This window comes from Mesoplodon mirus (genome assembly GCF_964341445.2).
Source record: "Mesoplodon mirus genome assembly, chromosome: 10".
Classification (NCBI taxonomy): domain Eukaryota; kingdom Metazoa; phylum Chordata; class Mammalia; order Artiodactyla; family Ziphiidae; genus Mesoplodon; species Mesoplodon mirus.
The window spans coordinates 36,949,908-36,967,632 of record NC_138986.1 but is presented as its reverse complement, the minus strand read 5'-3'; the positions used below and the strand labels follow the sequence as shown (position 1 = coordinate 36,967,632).

Genomic DNA, 17,725 nt, shown 5'->3' with positions numbered 1-17,725 from the left:
ATCACACCCACTCGGGGTGTGCGTGAGTGAGTGCGCGGTGCCCGCGCGCGTGTGTACGTGTGGGGAGGTGTGTGCCAAAGGGGTGGGGTGAGGGGCCGTGAGGAGGGCGCTAGGTGAAGCGCGAGGAGCGGGAGCGGGAGGTCGCGCGCTCCGGCCTCTCCCCCAGGGGCCGCGGCGGCTGGCTCGCGCTCCGGCTGCCCCTCCTGGTGCGCGCCGCGGCGGCGCCACAGGCCCCTCGACCCTTTGACCACCGCCCTCCGGCCGCCCGGCCCCCAGCGGGGACCGGCGATGGCGCGGGACTGACGGCCTCCTCCCTCCGGACGCTTCTGTCCCTCCAGGGGCTCCTGGGGGCCGCGGCGCCGCCCCGACCTGCATGTGGGGCGGGCGCGCCGGCGGCCCGAGCGAGCGGCCCTCGGCGCCCCCGAGGCGGTGCCCGGCCGCGCGGGAGGACCAGGAGGAGGAGGAGGAGGAGGAGGAGCAGCGGGCCGGGCCGGGCTCCCCGCGCGCCGCCGCCCGGGAGCACGGGCTCCCCTGAGGGAGCTCGGGGCGTCCCAGCCCCGGAGGAGGGACCCGGAAGCAGAAGCGGAGCCGCGAGTGGAGCCGAGCCGCTGCCCCCGCTGCCCGCCGGCGCCGGGTGGGGGTCCCGGCGGCTGGATGGGCGGCGGCGGCTTCGGCCGCGGGCGGCGATGGGCGAGGAGCAGAGCACGGTGAGCGGCAGCGGCGGGCCCCTGGAGGCGCGGACCCCCCCTGGCGGCGCCACGGGCCACCCCGAGCCCCCGAGGCCGCCGAGGGACAGCACCGGGGCGCCCGGGCCGCGCGCCTCCTCCGCCGAGCCGAGCGGCGACAGCTGCGGAAGCGACTGGGGCTGCGCGGACACGAGCGTCCCGGAGCCCGCGAGGAGCCGGGGGGCCCCGAGCTGGAAGAAGAACCAGGCACCGGCGCAGCCCGCAGGACTGGCCTACACCGGGCCCCTCAACCCCCAGGCTTTGCAACAGCAGCTGGCAAAGGAGGAGCAGGAAGCGGGGGACCGAAACGAGAGAGGGGATGAACAGCAGGAGGCGCCCCCCGGCGAGCTGCCGGAGCCCCGGGCCCGCGTCGGGGCCCCAGACGGACTGGTCCTGGACGTGCTGGGCCAGCGGCGCCCGCCCCCCGCCAAGAGACAAGTCTTCTGCTCCGTGTTCTGCGTGGAGAACGATCTGCCCGAGGTCCCCTCGGCGGAGCGGCTCTCGCTGCCCGCGTCGCCACCCCGGGCTCCGCCGGTGACCAACCCTCCCAGCACCCCCTCCTCCTTCCCCAGCCCCCGGCTGTCGCTCCCAGCGGACCCCCTGTCCCCCGACGGCGGCAGCATCGAGCTGGAGTTCTACCTGGCGCCCGAGCCGTTCTCCGTGCCCAGCCTGCTGGGAGCTCCACCCTACTCTGGCCTGGGTGGGGTCGGGGATCCCTATGCGCCCCTCATGGTGCTGATGTGCCGGGTGTGCCTGGAAGACAAGCCCATCAAGCCCTTGCCCTGCTGCAAGAAGGCCGTGTGCGAGGAGTGCCTCAAAGTCTACCTGAGCTCCCAGGTAACCTCAGCCCCTCTGTCCCTCCCCTGTCCCCCATTCAGCATTCCAAATCACTGGCCAGGAAGTCCAGCTCGCCAGCTCCCTGCTCACAGGAAGAGGTGATGAACACCCTTATGGAGGACCTCTGTCAGTTTCTTACATCTCCATTGTTGGTTTAAGTGTGTTTGTCTTTGCTGGTTAACTTGACTGGAATTTAACTCTGCTTGAGCTTCCAGCTTTGATTGGCAACCATAGAAGGAACAGGGTACAAGTGAATTGCCTTCTGCTATTTCTTTTATTAGATTGCAAGCAAGGAGCTTGCTCAAAGAGGAGGGCAATGAGAGTGCCTCAGAGGCCTGGTATCCCAGAAACTAACAAATAGTAGGCATAAAATAAATAGGTATTGAGTTGGTGGAGAGAACAGTTGCAATGAATGATACCGAATTTGAAATTTTGCTCCATTTAGATAATCCAGAAAAAGTGTTACTAATTTATTTATTCCTTGGCCCTGGTCTGCTTTTCAGTTTCTTTTTCCTCAGTGAAGTTGAAGTACTGTTTCTCACTGAAGTTTTATGCCAGCAGAGTGCTTTATTTCTCTGAGAGGGAACAAAACAGAAAGAGCAAAACAAAGCAAAGCAAGGCTAAGAGGCTTAACAAAACAAGTGCTGGTGAAACTTTCCTCCTCAGCTCCTTATTTGAAAACTTGTTTTTTTTCTTGGAAAGTTTAAGAGTGCAGTAGACCAGCTTTCCTTCCCTGGTGGTGAATGCGTCCTTCCAGCAGTTTTCAGTCTGTTATGTTTCTGCCAGTGTTTTGCACAATTCGGAATGCCCTTTGATCCCATGTCTGATTGTCCTACGCCTATTCGTCTTTCAAAACTCTGGCTGTTCAGGTGCCAACTTTTCTGTGAAGCCTTACCTCACCCTCCAGGCCACTGCTTGTATACTTTCAAAATACTTCTGGATGTCTTGCATGCACTGAAGTTGTTCCATATGTGTCTGTTTGTCTGACTGGGCTGTATGGACAGTGTTTTATAGCCACTGTGTCTGGTAGTTTCATGTTGGTATCCTTTCCCATAATAGTGTTTAATAACATTGGCTGAAGCGAACTGAAGAGGATTTCACACGGTGCCGTTCCTCTGTGTATTGTGGCTAATCCATGCTTGTGTCTAGACTGAAAGTGTGTAACGTGCCCAACGGCAAACGCAAAGGGGAATTTAGACAGAATGGAATGTTAGACAAACAGTGACTTGGCCAAGATGGCTGAGATTATCCGAACGCCTGTGAGAGACTATGATGTCTCTTTCATGCTTTATCGGCAGACAGATGCTTGAAAAAGGAGGAAAGCCTGCTGCCCATTGTGTCAGTTTCTATGACATCACTGTCAAACAGCCCAACAGATATCGGTGCCATCCATGTGCAAAGCCCTGTGGTGGGATTCAGACATTCCCAAGGTATGGACCCTGCTCCAAGGAAGTCCCCTTGTGTGTATACAAGATGTGTACACAAGAACAATACAAGGTAGCATATAATAAGATGTAAGCGGAGTAACAATATCATGTAACACTTACTCTTAAGGGCTGGATACAGATGCAGTGCGTTTACAAGTTCAAGGGAGGTGGTCGTTATAGGTTGGGGTACTCTGCAGTTTGATTCCTTTAAGGTGGGCCCTTTCCCCACAGCAAAATTTTTTTGGCCACCATAAGTTAGTTTTAGGAAGTCAGTGTTTTGATCTCCAGTGGAGAAAGAGAAGGAATGGGGGTGGGGAGTGGGAGGGTGGCAAGGTGAGTGAGGAATCATTGCCATGCACAACTGGGAAAAACTCCTCTGAGGTAACATAGTATCTGAAGGTTGTGGGCAGTATTTAGGATTGTATGTATGTTTCTGACCTTCTTCTGAAGTATTTGACAGAACTTTCAATAAAGAAAAAATACACTTTATTTGAAATAAGAAACAACAACAAAAAGATGAATCATGCAGGCCAGGCATGCTTCCACTTCAGGGCTTTGTGTGTGTTGTCCTTGTGCCTGGACTATCCCCCTGGAGTCCCCCCCACCCCCCATTCCCTTGCTTACTCCTTCCCCTTCTCCCTTTCAGGTCTGTATGCAGATGTCACCTGTGTGACCTTCACTGACCACCTTTTTGGTGGTCAACCAAAGTTGAGCCTCACCCCACACTCTAGATCTCCTTTCCAGCTATTTATTTTCTCCATAGTGATAAAAATACTCTGTCTTGTACTTATGCAGTTGATTTCCATGAAGACAGGAGTTTTCACATGATTTGTTCCCTACTGTGGCTTTAGCACCTAGAATGTTGTCTGACACATAACAGATGCTCAACTAATTAGTTATTGAGTTTATGAAGAGCTGAGCGACAAAGAGATGATGAAACTGCCCCCAGAAACCACGGCTAGAAGGAGGTGATCTGCCTGAGCACTGAATTCTACTCTGAGATTCTTGATGTTTAAGACAAAAGACAAAGACTTAAAGTAGACAAAAATAATAGGTTTGCTAAGTTTGTTATTAAACTTAGAATTGAAGAGTTTTTAAACAAACTTTTAGCTTATACAAAAATGGCATTTCTTTCACTTGGATAAAACTAGGCCTGTGGTTATCATTCTGATCTGTGTTAATGATAAGGTCCCTTCTACTTAAAGAGTCTGTGTTTCCATATCACTTAACCTCTCTGTGTCTTAATTTCCACATCAATGAAATGGGATTGCAGACCATGATCTGTAATGACACACCAATTCTAAAGCAAAACAAAATCAAACTGCAGAGTTGTTTTGTTGCATTACTGAGCCAGGTCAAAGGGCATGGAGAGTGCCCTCTTTCTCATTTTATAAGGCTTTTTGGTTTTGACAGAAGTACATCTGTCAAGCTTGAACATGCAAGACTCTTTTAAGACATTTTAAAGTAAAATGATATATTTGAAATAAAAAGTTATTAGTGACTTTTTTCATCATCTTTTGGATCTGTGCCAAATAGTGTATTATTTAACATCATTTAAGAAAACAAAGCAGAGTCCCTATTAAGCATTTTATGCAAACATTAAAAATGCATACTAAATGTGAGTTGGAATATTGCCTGGTTAAATTAATATTCTTCTAAAAGGAGATGCTGAGTTCTTTCAAAGAAGGTACAAAGTTGGAAGACAGGAATGCAGGTTTTTAGATCATAAATCTTATTTCCATTAGTGCCGTGGACTGAATATGTGGCAAAGGCTGATAGATAGGTGTCTTCATTATTTCAGTGCAGGCATAGTAGGGTGGTGACTTAAATACCTCCATACTGTGTTTTAAAAATAATAGTTTTTCAAAACATAATTCTTCTTCAGTTATCACTGTGACTGGGGCTGTTGGAGAATCCTTCTTAGTGGAATGACTTTACTGGCCGATAGGTACCATCCAGTTTCCAGTTGCCATGGTGAAGGATCGAACTGACACATTATAATCTTTGGCACTTACATAGGGGAGTTACTTAAAGGCTCTAGAGTACCATGACAGAGATAGTGGGAGTTTAACTGGTTTGTGTTCCCTGGGTACATAAATCTTTGGTACATACATTTTAGAAGTATGTTTCCTAGTAAGCTATGTGTGCATGTATGACCATGGCTTAGAGTGCACAGTCCCAGGGATGTCTGCAGTCTCCTGCAGGTCGCAGGGCCATTCTGAGTACTGACCTCAGCTGGTTTGGCCTTTACCACGTTTTCTAGGAGGAAAGATTGTTGTTTTCCTTGTTTCATAGGATGATATTGTGCTCATTTCAAAAAATCCTCCACAGGTATCTTTCTTTTATGATTTTGGTTTGAGACAGTAAAATCTGTTATGATGTGAAATATTAGTATTTAGTACTTTACGTAAAGAAAGAAGAGAATTGGGCATGCTAAGGGCTTTCTAAAGGTAACAGCTGTTGTAGCTTTCATCACTCTGCTTCAAAGTGCTCGCAGATGCATGTGACTTGGAATGTATACACCTGTCAAATGAGTATTAATAGAGACAAGCAACACATTTCTTCTACAGTTTGTGAACAAAACAGCTGCTAGGTGGTAATGTCCTAGAATGACTGTCTACCATAGTCACCCTCAAATCAGTGACCTAGGGATGAAAGCTTCTGTATCCTATTATTAAACTCTGAGTCATCCAGACTTGTATGGGTAAAAGTGTAACCTACTTTTTCCCTTTAAACCTTAAAACAACCTGGGTATTTTTAGAATCTGTCCTGTTCAATATGGAGTTTGCATGCAGTCGTCTTCACACAGGTGATTTACAGATCCTATCATGCCAGGTGTGATTTTGGTAGTCTTAAAAATGTGAAGAATAAAAGAGACTGAACTCTGTTAAATCACTCTGAGAATTTGAAAAGTGAGAATCCAGGCATATGTAAGCTTATTTTTTTGTGTACAGAATGAGTGTGTGTGTGTGTGTGTGTGTGTGTGTGTGTGTATGTGTATTGGGGGGCTGTGATAACGTTTGCTTTTATACCTTCCTGACTCATGCACTTACTTATTTTCCCCTTCTGACTCTTTAATGGTATCTCTTTGAATAATTTCTTCATTTCTCTTTAATAATTTCTTTTTTCTCTTACTTTTCAAAATTCGATTTTAAGTAGCACTTGATTTCTGCAGAGGAATCAATCCCCTATCAAGGGCTCATCCCTGGGCCAGCAGGACCTGGTCCAGGCACTGCCTGGGTGTCTTCCTTCCCGTCGCTTCCAGCATCTGGAGATGGCGACGCCACGTGGAGAAACCCTGCATTGTGCTCCATTGCCTACAAGATCTCAAATAACATGACTAGTACTACTTACCTCAGGCGTCAACTGAAACCTTTACAGTGGTGATTTTTTCTTTTTTCTCCTAGAGTAGATAGAGCTCAGCGTTTACACTTGAAGGCTCTTCCTTACTCCTCATATGAGAGACGGCAAAAGGAGAACGTTAGGACTTGAGCTCCCAGCTTTTTATTAAGAGTTTGTGATGGGGATGTAGACAGATACTTGAGTCATAATTTTTTATAATTAACTTTTTCATTTGTTAATGTACCATTTACGCATTTAACAAACATTTATTGAGTACTTGTGTGGCAAGGGCCATGAGATAATCTATAAATGTATTAAATGCCCCCAAGGAGCCATCTTAGAGACTAGTTGGCAGTGTTTCTTCCAAGCTTTGTCTTCCAAGCATAAATAAGCTTTCCTTTAAGTTCTCAGACAGCTGTGGGTCTCCCCTCTTCTGCTTCCTTTCTGGGAGGATTTTCTTAAGCCGATTCTGAAATACCAGTTAACCTTTTAGTAAGCATATTACTATTCCTCCTATTATGTTTATTTCAAAGTAATAAATCTACGCATTACTTTTTTCTTAATAAACATATTTCTCAGAGTTCTTTGTAATTGTGATAAATAGAATATTAGTTAATACTTTGCTTCTTTCAAAATCTTTATTACCTTTGCTTAAAAGAAAACATAATTTTGCTAAGTTTGTTTTGGATCATTCATGACAATGTGACAAATCTTTAAAGTTATGATACTTTCAAAGAATTGGGTTTTTTTTTTGTTTAAATTCACTGTGTCAGAAGGGTTTTATGTGATAAGCGAAATGAACCTTCCCAAATCAAGTTCTGTCTTAAAACAAAAATTCAGTGTCTGCAGGACAATTAATTCCTAGAATAATATTCTCTTTCAATGTTATCAGTACTATTTGCCCTATCAATTTTGGGTAGTTACACTTGAGTTTCCACAAATAATAACAACCAGTAATGGAACATCTATATTCCAAGCATTTTTACACATTTTATTATTTAATTTTAATTCCCTTACATGTTAAATACTTATTACCTATGAGACACTGTTGGAGGTGTTGGGGATACAGAGAACAGTAACAGATAAAGCCCCTTACTTCATGGAGTTTATATACCAGGCTGGGGAGAGGTTGATAATAAAATAAGTAAATTATTTAGTATATTAGGAGATAATAAGGGCTATAGAGAAAGAAAAACAAGGGACGGGTGATAAGAAATATTGGGGAGGAGGTTTTTCTTTATACATTTATAGTGTTTTTAGGAGTTGTCAGGGAGGGTTTATTTTACAAGGTGACTTTTGAGCAGAGATCTTTCTGACGGCCGTGAGAGAGCAAACCATGAGGATATCTAAGGGAACAGCAAGTATAAAGTTCCAGAGACAGGAGCATACTTGGGGGGGTTCCAGGAGTGGCAAAAAGATCCATGCCGCTGAAGCATAGGGAATGAGGTGGTGAGCGATAAGAAGAAGCCAGCAGGAAGAGTGGGAAAAGCTGATCGGAAAGGGCTTTAAGGCCATGGAGAATTTGCGTTTCCTCTGAATGAGATCGGAAGCTGTAAGATGGTTTTGAGCTAATCAGATATGACTTTACCTTTATGAGAAAGTACTGGCTGAAAGTACTTTATGAGAAAGTACCTCTGGCTCTCTGTGGAGAATATACTATGGGAATCAAGAATGGAAGTAAAAAGACCAGTTAGAAGACTATGGCAGTAAACCAGAGGGGAGGTGTGACAGTTCAGACTAGGGTGATAGAGGTGAATATGGTTTGCACTGGTGGAATTTTGAATATATTGTGACAGTAGAGCTGACAGAATGTGCTGATGATTGGGTGTGGGATGAGAGAAAAAAGAGTCCAGGATGACTCAGGTTTTCAGCCCAAGCAATTAGAAGAATGGGTTTGTCATTTAATAAGGTGAGGAATACTGTAGGAGGACTAGTTTTAAGGAGAATCAGGAGTTCATGCTAAGTTTAAAAAGGTATTTAGACATTCATAAAAGGATGTTGAATAGGCAGTTGGTGTGTGGCATTCAGCAGAGCGATCTCAACAGAAGATGTAAATTTGAACATTTTTGACATATAGTTGATATGTAAAGCCATGAGACCAGATGAGGTCACCTGGGGCATGATAGTTGATAGGGAAGGATTGAGGACTGAGTCTGGGCATACCAGTGTTTGCAGACAAAGAGTCTGGGACTTACGAAAGAACCAGCAAAAAGTCTGAAAGGGAGAGCGCCAGATAAGCAAGAAGAAAACCAAGGCAGAGTGGTTACCCAAAGGCCAAACAAAGGTGATGTTTTAAGAAGGAAAGAGTAATCATTTTTGTCTAATGCTTCCGATAGTTTCAGCAGGATAAAGATTAAAATTGACCATTGGATTTCCCAACAAGGAGATTATTTGTAAGTGTGAACAGTGCTGTTTTCATTGGCACTGGTGGGGTTGGCTTTCTGATTAGAATGGGTTCAAGAAAACAGGAATAGCTCAATTTCTGTACTGTAGGTAGCAGAATGTTATGTGAGGAAACTCAAGGTTAGAGAGATTAAGTAACTCGCCCTAAATCACACAGCTAGGAAATGGCAAAGGTGGGATTTCGATTCAGGTCCATTTGGCTCTAAAACCCAAGGTCTTTTTACGGTCTTTGCATTTATTATCTTATTTATAGGTTAAATATATATTTATTTCATTTTTCTTTTAAGTTTATATCGATATTGTACAGAATCACAAGTCTTCCAGTCCAAGAAGAAACTTAATTACATGTTTTGAGGAAGTGGAAGTCTCTTGCCCAAATTTAGATCCAGAGGAAGATTTCTACCAAAGTCAGCCTCATCGTCATGTACGAAAATCAAGAGGAGTTTACTTTAGAGGAGCTATGATTTGACTTACTATTAAGTTTTAATGGCAGCACACTCTCCCTTTTTCTTCCTAATTCTCTTGGCCATTCCTTTTGTTTCCGTTTGAGCTTTTTCTTATGTTACCATCTCTTAATGTTGGTGTCTACATGGTCCTATATTAAACCCTCTCTCTCCTCTCCTCACACTGTGTACTAGTAGGGGGGCCATGTCGTCCACTCCCATGGTTTTAGGTAACACCTATATGCTCTTGATTTCCAGATCTTTGTCTCTAGCCCGGATGACTCTTCTCACCTGCAGTACCAGGTAGCTGTTTGTCTCCTCCTGTTTGCCCTTCCTTTGGGCTTCTGTGTTTCCATCAGTTATACCCAGGCCAGAAACTTGGGTATCGTCCCTGAATTCTTCCTCTCCCTCACCCCCCAGATCTAATTAATCACCAAGTTCTTTCAGTTCTACCTCCTGAAATTATTTTTATATTTTCTCTACTCTACTTTTCTTCATTTCTACTGGCATTTACTGAGGTCTCCACTATTTCTCTCCTGGATTCCAACCACAGCTTCCTGCTTGGTCCTAGTGCTCCAATCTTGACCATTTCCAATCTGTCCTTCATACTACAGTCAGCATTGTCTTATAAAAGGCACGACTGGTCTTAGCATTCCCTTTCTTTGCCTTTCAGTCTGCCTGTTGCTTGTAGAATAGAATCTAAACATGATTTACATGTGCCTGAGTGATCTAACTCCTATTTACCACTCTTAACTTTGTTTCTCATCAAGTGCCCCCCTAAGCCTTTGGCCATATTAAACTTCTTTTTGTTCCTTGAGCACTCTGTGACTCTCTTAATTATGATCCTTTAGTTTAGTAACATTAGGTTCTGTCTTGGGGGGGGGTCTACTTTATTTCCCACACTCCCCCAACTCTGTTTGCCTCTTTCACACTGATTCATTCTTCTAGTCTTAGCTCAGACATTTCTTCCTTTGAGAATTCTTCTTGACCCTCTATATCTGGATTAAGCATCCTTTCTATATTCTGTGACAACGCTTTGACTCACTATAAGATTTTTCTCATTTCACTATATTTAAATCACCTGTTTCCTGCTCTATGCTCCCATTAGACTGTAACGCTTGATGCATGCAGAAACTTTATTCATTTTTTTGATTGATTTCTTAGCTCTTGGCATATTGTACACATGAAATGAGTATTTGTATAGTGGACTTATGTAGTTAGTCTATAAATAATTAATAAATGAGGTGCTAGTTGTCAATATACAGAGTATGAGAATAGATAGCCAAGATGGTATTTAAAATGAAAATCTCAACATTTCATTATCTTGCGTAAACACCTACAAGGCCTTCCCATTGCTGTACAAAAAGATTCCAGTTCATAACACTGATGATTAGGTTTGGCCTCTGCTCTCTTCAGTCTCTTCTCTGTCCCTCCAGCTCTATGTCAGACGTGTATCAGGTGTGTAGCCTTCCCTCTGTTAATTTTTCTCTTCTTTCAGATGTCAGCCATCCTTGGGTCTCCAGACTGAATCAGTCCTGCCGTTTATGCTTTTAGAGTCCTTTTTACTCTGCAGCCATTGTATCTTTATCTCCTTTTGTAATTATATGTTTGTGTGATTATTTGATGTTTGATTAATTATCTCCCCTTCCCCACTATTATTTGAGCTGCTTTTATAACTAGCATTTAGCATGAAGCCCAGAATGGAATAGGTGCTCAATAAGTATTTGTTTAAAGACTGAGTGAATGATTGATAGTAAATTATAGTAAGTTTAGCTTGGTAGGAAAAATAAGGTAGGATTTTGAACCTGAATTTTTGATATCTTATTTCACAATAGATTTAAAATTTTAATGCAACAGAATGCTATGTCCTGATTCTTTATCCTAGCATCCCACCTATCACTGAAATGCTTCTTTAATTATAAAACCTATTCTGGTTACTATATCTTCTGCTTAACAAATTCCTCTGGAACCTGGGAACTTAAGACAACCTTTTTTTTTTTTTTTTTTTTTTTTTTTTCGATCATGGCATGTGGGTCAGGAATTTGGGAAGTGCTCAGCTGGTCAGTTCACACTTGGGGTTTCTCATGCAGTTGTAGTCAGATGTCAGCTTGCTCACTTGGCTGTCAGCTGATGCTGGCTGGCCTTTGTCAGGATGCTCAGCTGCGGCTGTGTACAGAAGTGCCTACATGTGGCCTTGACAGCAAGATAGTCTCAGGGAAGTGGCTTCTTACATGGAGGCTGGCTTCCTCTGGGGCAAGAGTCTCAAGTAAGCCAGGTGGAAGCTGCATGATCTTTTCTGTCTTAACTTTGGAAGTCATCAGCATCACCTGGGCAAAGCTGCCTAGATTCAAGGGGAAGAGACTTAGACCTCAACTTTTTTTGTGAACATGTAAAAGAATTTGGGGCCATATTTTTAATCCACCACACTACTTCAGACAAAAATCAGGAATGTTGTGAATTTAGGTAGTAAAGGTTTTGAGCCTGAATTTTAATTTGTTATTTTAAAAAAATTTCATGTCTTTTCAATCATTTAATTATATATTTCCTATTCATATCATTATATTGATTTTATACTTTGGTGTTGTGGGGGTTTTTTGTGCTTTATCCTTGAATAATTTAACAATAAAGCTTCATTTAGTTTTAAGTAAATCTTACATAAAAGTTGTTCCCTTTTAAAATTAAATATTTTAGATAATTCCATTGTAACTGAAATATCTTGAGATCAGGGTCAGCTTCTAATTATTAACACCACTTAAAATTATTCTACATAATGTAATTTCCATTTTAGCTTCATTAGAGGTTAAAATATTATTTGAAAAGATTGAATACCTTGCTGAATAAAGAGAGTTGATGTAACAGATAGTTTTTGTAGTCCAGGGATATTCTATACAGAAATTATATTATATTTAATGATACCTAAGAATTAACCACCCTAGTTAACCTTTGTTAAATTGACCCACTGTTGGTTTTTTATTGTTTATGATATTCCAATTTGGCTGATTTTATCATGTGATTAGCGTTCTCTCAAATAGGTAAACCTTACGTTTCCAGAACCAAACATGTTGTGCTCAGAAATCTCTTCCTGGTTGAGGATATATGCACCCTGAAACAAAGGAGGTATATTGCTTTTATGATGGGCGTTTTTCTTTTCCCCCAGCTGAAGTAACTAAATTCTGTGCTTATGCATTCATGTGAATGACTGATCCATTTTTAAATCTTCCTAAGCTGTTTGCCTCAATGATATTCTCTACTGTAAGATTCAGAGGCTAATTATAGGCTACCTAGCAAATGACTTCCCTTTTTGTGGTGTTGATTCTTGCCTTATTTCCTCACGTGATTATTGGACATATTCAGTGTTCCTGAATCTCCGAGATGTAAGAGGCAAGTTAAATCACCGCAGCTTTTTCCTCTGGTTGCTTAACAATTTAAAACAGCAGGTAAAATAAAACAATTGGTCATAGTGTTTCACTAGTGTTTTGTTTCCTTTGATAATGCCATTTTTCCTAATGTTTACAGTTTAGTTTATTATTAGTTTAAGTCTAAGTAGAGCTGTTGGGTCAAATCAGAAATGACTTCGATATGGCTAGATCTTAGTGTACCATGTTTGTATGAGCATATGACCTCGGTAGGGAAAGTGAGTTTCTTTCATTAGTTCTATAGAGAGTAGGGGGGTGTTTATTCTTCTGCTAGAGATGCCCTTGGTGGGAAATGATAGGTGCAATCCCAAGAGTTCTAATTTAATCCTACTTTTAACTAGTCTTACTATTAACTTTAGTGTTTTTTTTCTTATATTACCATTTTTCCTCCTCAAGATTGTTTGTTTGTGAAAGAAACATTTTGAAAATAATAGGCTCCTAAAAATAAAAGAAATATTCTGTGTGTTCAGTGTGCTCGTGCTTTATGTTAAAACTCTGTGTGTGTGTGTGTGTGTGTGTGTGTGTGTGAGAACGTCTCAAGTTTATTTGTGTGTTAAAAGAAGATTATTTGCTGCTCTTGATTTGTAAATATCTAAGTATAGTCATTCAGGTAAATTCATGTATTTCAGGTTTAGTTTGAATCAACCTAAAATAGATGTCCCTTGAACTTACCTTTTTTGTTGTTAGTTTTTAATATGTCACTTTGTGAGTCACTGAGGGCTTCACCCTTAGGATAAAAGGAGAGTTTAGAGGAATGCTTGAAAAGAAAACATTTGAAACAATAGTAATTCTTTTCCCAAGAGTTTGCTTCTTTTTTTTTTTTTTTTTTTTTTTAGTTTTTAGGATTTCTGAAAAATATTGTTTGTCCAGATATGCTTTTCTCTTTAAAAATCACTACAAACTTATAAAATTTGGAAGTAGAATTTTCAATCTTGCTTGAAAAATACCCAAATGAATTGCTTCAGAGAGTTTTGACCCACTTGTTTAAAAAATAACACTTTATGATTAGCTGCAAGAATAGTTGATTGACATTAGGGAAGATGTACATCTACTAGCTGAATTTCATCAGCAATCTTTGAGTACTTGGTAGATGAGATGTAAAAATAAGTATAATGATTTAGTAAGCCCAGGCAACAGGTTTTTTTTTTTGTTTTTTTTTTTTGCCTCTCTGTGTGTGGTGCTTTTTCAAGCAATATATCAAAATAAATTGAACATAGACCTTAGAGACCCAGTGTCACTAAATGCTGAAGAAAGATTTTTAAAAATAAGAAAGCTGGTTCTAACACATTGCTTTCACAATTATTCATTCTATTAGTGATTATAAGATGTTTTGTATCATTAATACAATAAAATTAAGATTCAGATGTTAAAAAAATCACTGCAACTTTTGGATTCTTTTGGCTTGTTATAGTCTAGATGGATTGGACAAAACCTTGTTGGTTTGCTCAGGGTGCTAATGAGGTCAAGGTAAAGCAGGAGGTCTCATCACAGGCTGGTTAAGGACGCTGATCTGGGACCATAACCCTACCCTTAACCCTGCACAGTCAGATATAAAGTGTCTGCTTCTGATCATAAGACTGTAGCTGAGACAAGATGGAAGAATTACTATTAATCATCTCATCACCACTTCTGGAAAAACACACGACAAAAAAGTTCTACTAGATAATTAGTGAGTTGCAGAAACCTTTATGTAGAGAAATCTTTTCAAGTGGACAAGACTTTCCTTTCTTTCACTGTATTCACATGGTAGAAGATCTGTTCTCTAGTACTCAATAGGTTTAAGGGAATCAAAGGGGAGGGGGAACTAGAGCATTCTTATTCTCTTAAAAACATTTACTGAGCACAAAATATTTGTTTAGAGCTATGCTGATCACTATGAGAAGAGACAGTGTAGTCTATGATCCATCCTCAGCGAGTTTAGAAATTCAATAGGTGAAAAGTAAGCTGTCCAGAAAATATTAGGGAAGGTTTATAATTACGTTGTGTGATGCTGATTGTTGACTTAAGTGGTTCTAGGAAGAGAAAGTTGTGTTTATCGGAGTAGAAAAAGTTGGAACTTGGCTAGTATCTAAAAAGTGATTGTTGGGCTTCCCTGGTGGCGCAGTGGTTGAGAGTCCGCCTGCCGATGTAGGGGACACGGGTTCGTGCCCCGGTCCGGGAGGATCCCACATGCCACGGAGCGGCTGGGCCTGTGAGCCATGGCCGCTGAGCCTGCGTGTCCGGAGCCTGTGCTCCGCAACGGGAGAGGCCACAGCAGTGAGAGGCCCGCGTACCACACAAAAAAACAAAAAAACAAAAAAAACTACATTTGTGGAAATAAAGAGGGAGGGCGTGCAAGTCACCATGGCTAGAGAGAGTGGTTGGGAAGGACAGTACACAAATACAGGTAGAGCGGTGAGAGCTGAATGGTGAGCAGGAGTCTGTGGAACAGAGGCCTCAGTACAGAGCAGAGCACCGCAGGCAGCTGGACAGAGCATCCCTCTGCAAATCTAGACCCACGGGTGTGCTGTGTCTCAAGACCAGGGAACAGAGGGAGCCTGGTCGGAGATGGCTTATCGAGGGAGACGTGGGTCAGATCACTTACAGCTGTGATGCCCCTCTGTGGAATTGGTACTTTATTCCAACTGTAATCATAAGTCATTGGAAAATTTAGTAGAGCTGTCAAATGATAATTAATGCTCCGAAAAGAGCCTGGCTTCAGTGTGGAGAATAAACTGTGTTTGAGGGGTGAGGTGGCAGGAAGAGAAGCAGGGAAATGGGCTACGAGGCGTCTGCAGCAGTCCAGGGCAGAGGTGACAGTGGTCTGCGCTAGTGTGGAAATGGTTGTCTCCTGTCCTATCACTTATTGGGCTTTTGGTTTTAAAAGGTGCAGGGAGTGCTTTGCCTTTGGTCTAGCAGAATGTCCTGCCAGTCCTTGCAGCCTTTAATGTTCAGAGGTCCACATTGTATAACTCTGGACCAGCTGCCGTCTTTATCTTTCAAGCAGTGTATGATCAACCTCTGTTCAACTTGATTCCCTCTTGCATTTTGCCTGTCTGCAATGGGTTTGTTTGTTTGGTTTTAATTGTTTGGTTCCAGAGACACCATGTAGAAAATCACTGACCGAAAAATATGAAAACATCTTTTGAATAGGTGTCCATAGTTGTTATTTTACTGATTGTCAGAATCAGTTTATCAAAGAAGTTGAGCTATTTTCTGCTACCTACTTTTTTGCAATTTGCCGTTCTTAGTCTGTCCTCATTTTATGCTCAACAGTTTGCTTATGTCATTACTTAAAACAAATAGGAACTCCCACCCTCCCCTTCTCACAGATGGCGAAGGTCTCACTGGTCCACCAGTAAGTTCTGAGAGGAAGTTAGGATTATTTCATAACTCTATTTAGTTCTTGTCCTTATGGTTTTGCATTGTTTTGAATGACTGTCCTTTGCTTCCTCAATTAATTCTTATTTTGTTACACGTATTCCTCTCTTACTCCTAATTCTTGTTTTTGTAACAGTATTCTCTTTGGGTGTCAGTTCCACTTCCTCTACTTTTAATGGGAAAGGCCCTGGGGTCATGGCTTAACTGTACAGTGGCTGTTTTATTTTGACTGTGGTTGTCCTTTTCTTTGTTTTTAGTAAGGGTACACTGATAAAGTAATTACTTAAAGATTTGCTTTGTTGATTTTATGCTGAGTAACTGAGTTCCCTCTCTCTCCTATATGAACCTTCATTTGTTTATTTCAGAGTCCTGAAGTGTTTCCTCTAATTACGTTCTATTATTCATCATAGAACCAGTAATATTTCAGTTGGAGGTAATAAAATATCGATTTTTTAAAGTATTTATGAGAAAACCTCAAGTATTTATCTTTAAAATAGATTTGTTCCATGTGTGGGTTGTGTAAATTTTAGAAGAATATAAACCTTATGCATTTGTATCATGACAGGTTTTTCAGTTGTCTTGCCATGTAACACCGCTGGATAAAAGTTATTTAAAGACCAGTAGTGTTTACTAAATTTAAAATATTTTCAAATTAGGTAATGTGAGCAATCACAGATACCGGGTACATCTAGGAGTACTTTGTTTATAAAACAATTTGAGAAAAATTTAAGTAGTTAGAAAAGTTGGACTTTATAGTTTATGTTTAGAACATCCATTATGTTTGTAATACTTCATTTCAATTGTTTGCAAATAATTTAGCTCTTTTTTTCCTCTGTATTAATCTTCTTGTCAAGAACAACTCATTTCAAAGTCAATTCATTATTTTTCCTCTATAAATGTGAATGGGATTTAATTTGTATCCCAACACTCTAACATATTTTCTTGGAAGTACCTATTTTATTTTATTTATTTTTTAAACAATTAATTTATGTTTTATAAATTTTTATTTATTTATTTTTGACTGCATTGGGTCTTCGTTGCTGCGTGCAGGCTTTCTCTAGTTGTGAAGAATGGGGGCTACTCTTTGTTGTGGTGCGTGGGTTTCTCACTGCGGCGGCTTCTCTTGTGGAGCACAGGCTCTAGGCATGCAGGCTTCAGTAGTTGTGGCGCACGAGCTTAGTTGCTCTGCAGCATGTGGGATCTTCACGGGCCATTGATCGAACCTGGGTCTCCTGCATTGGCAGGCGGGTTCTTAACCACTGCACCACCAGGGAGGTCCCAGAAGTACCGATTTTATTTAAAAATAAAAGCTAGTTCATGAGGTGATATAAGATATTTTTTTCAATGTTTATCTCACTTTATAGATACTTCGATATTTTCTGTAGCAAAAAATGTGGTTGATATTTCAAAAATTCCATAGTCAAAACCCTGTCCCCAACCACCAAAATACATATATATATATATATATATATATATATATATATATATATATATATATATATATTCCTGCATTGTGTTTTGTATAAATAACACATTTCACATAATAATTTATAACCACTGCCATCTTGTAGACTACTTATCATTAATAATCTATTTATATATGATGCTATGGTAGATTCTACCTGAAAACAAATTAAAAAATTGTTTTACCTACATACCTACTCTCTCAAGACTTTAAAAATTTCTATATGGTATGCAAACACTTGTTTACCAGGTCACCTTGGGTATACCATTGATAAATTTGTAAAGAAAAAGGGTCAAAAGTTGATGAC

The 17,725-nt window shown here is 41.5% G+C and overlaps 1 protein-coding gene across 1 annotated transcript in view; it reads left to right on the top strand.

Annotated features, from left to right (window-relative positions):
* Positions 1-601: 601 nt before the first annotated feature.
* RNF217 (ring finger protein 217) overlaps positions 602-17,725 on the top strand; it is a 128,338-nt gene continuing 111,214 nt past the window's right edge. The window contains exon 1 of the mRNA XM_082633544.1: positions 602-1,562. Coding sequence (XP_082489670.1) covers positions 687-1,562 — 876 coding nt within the window. The 5' untranslated portion in view covers positions 602-686. The remainder of the gene's footprint in view (positions 1,563-17,725) is intronic.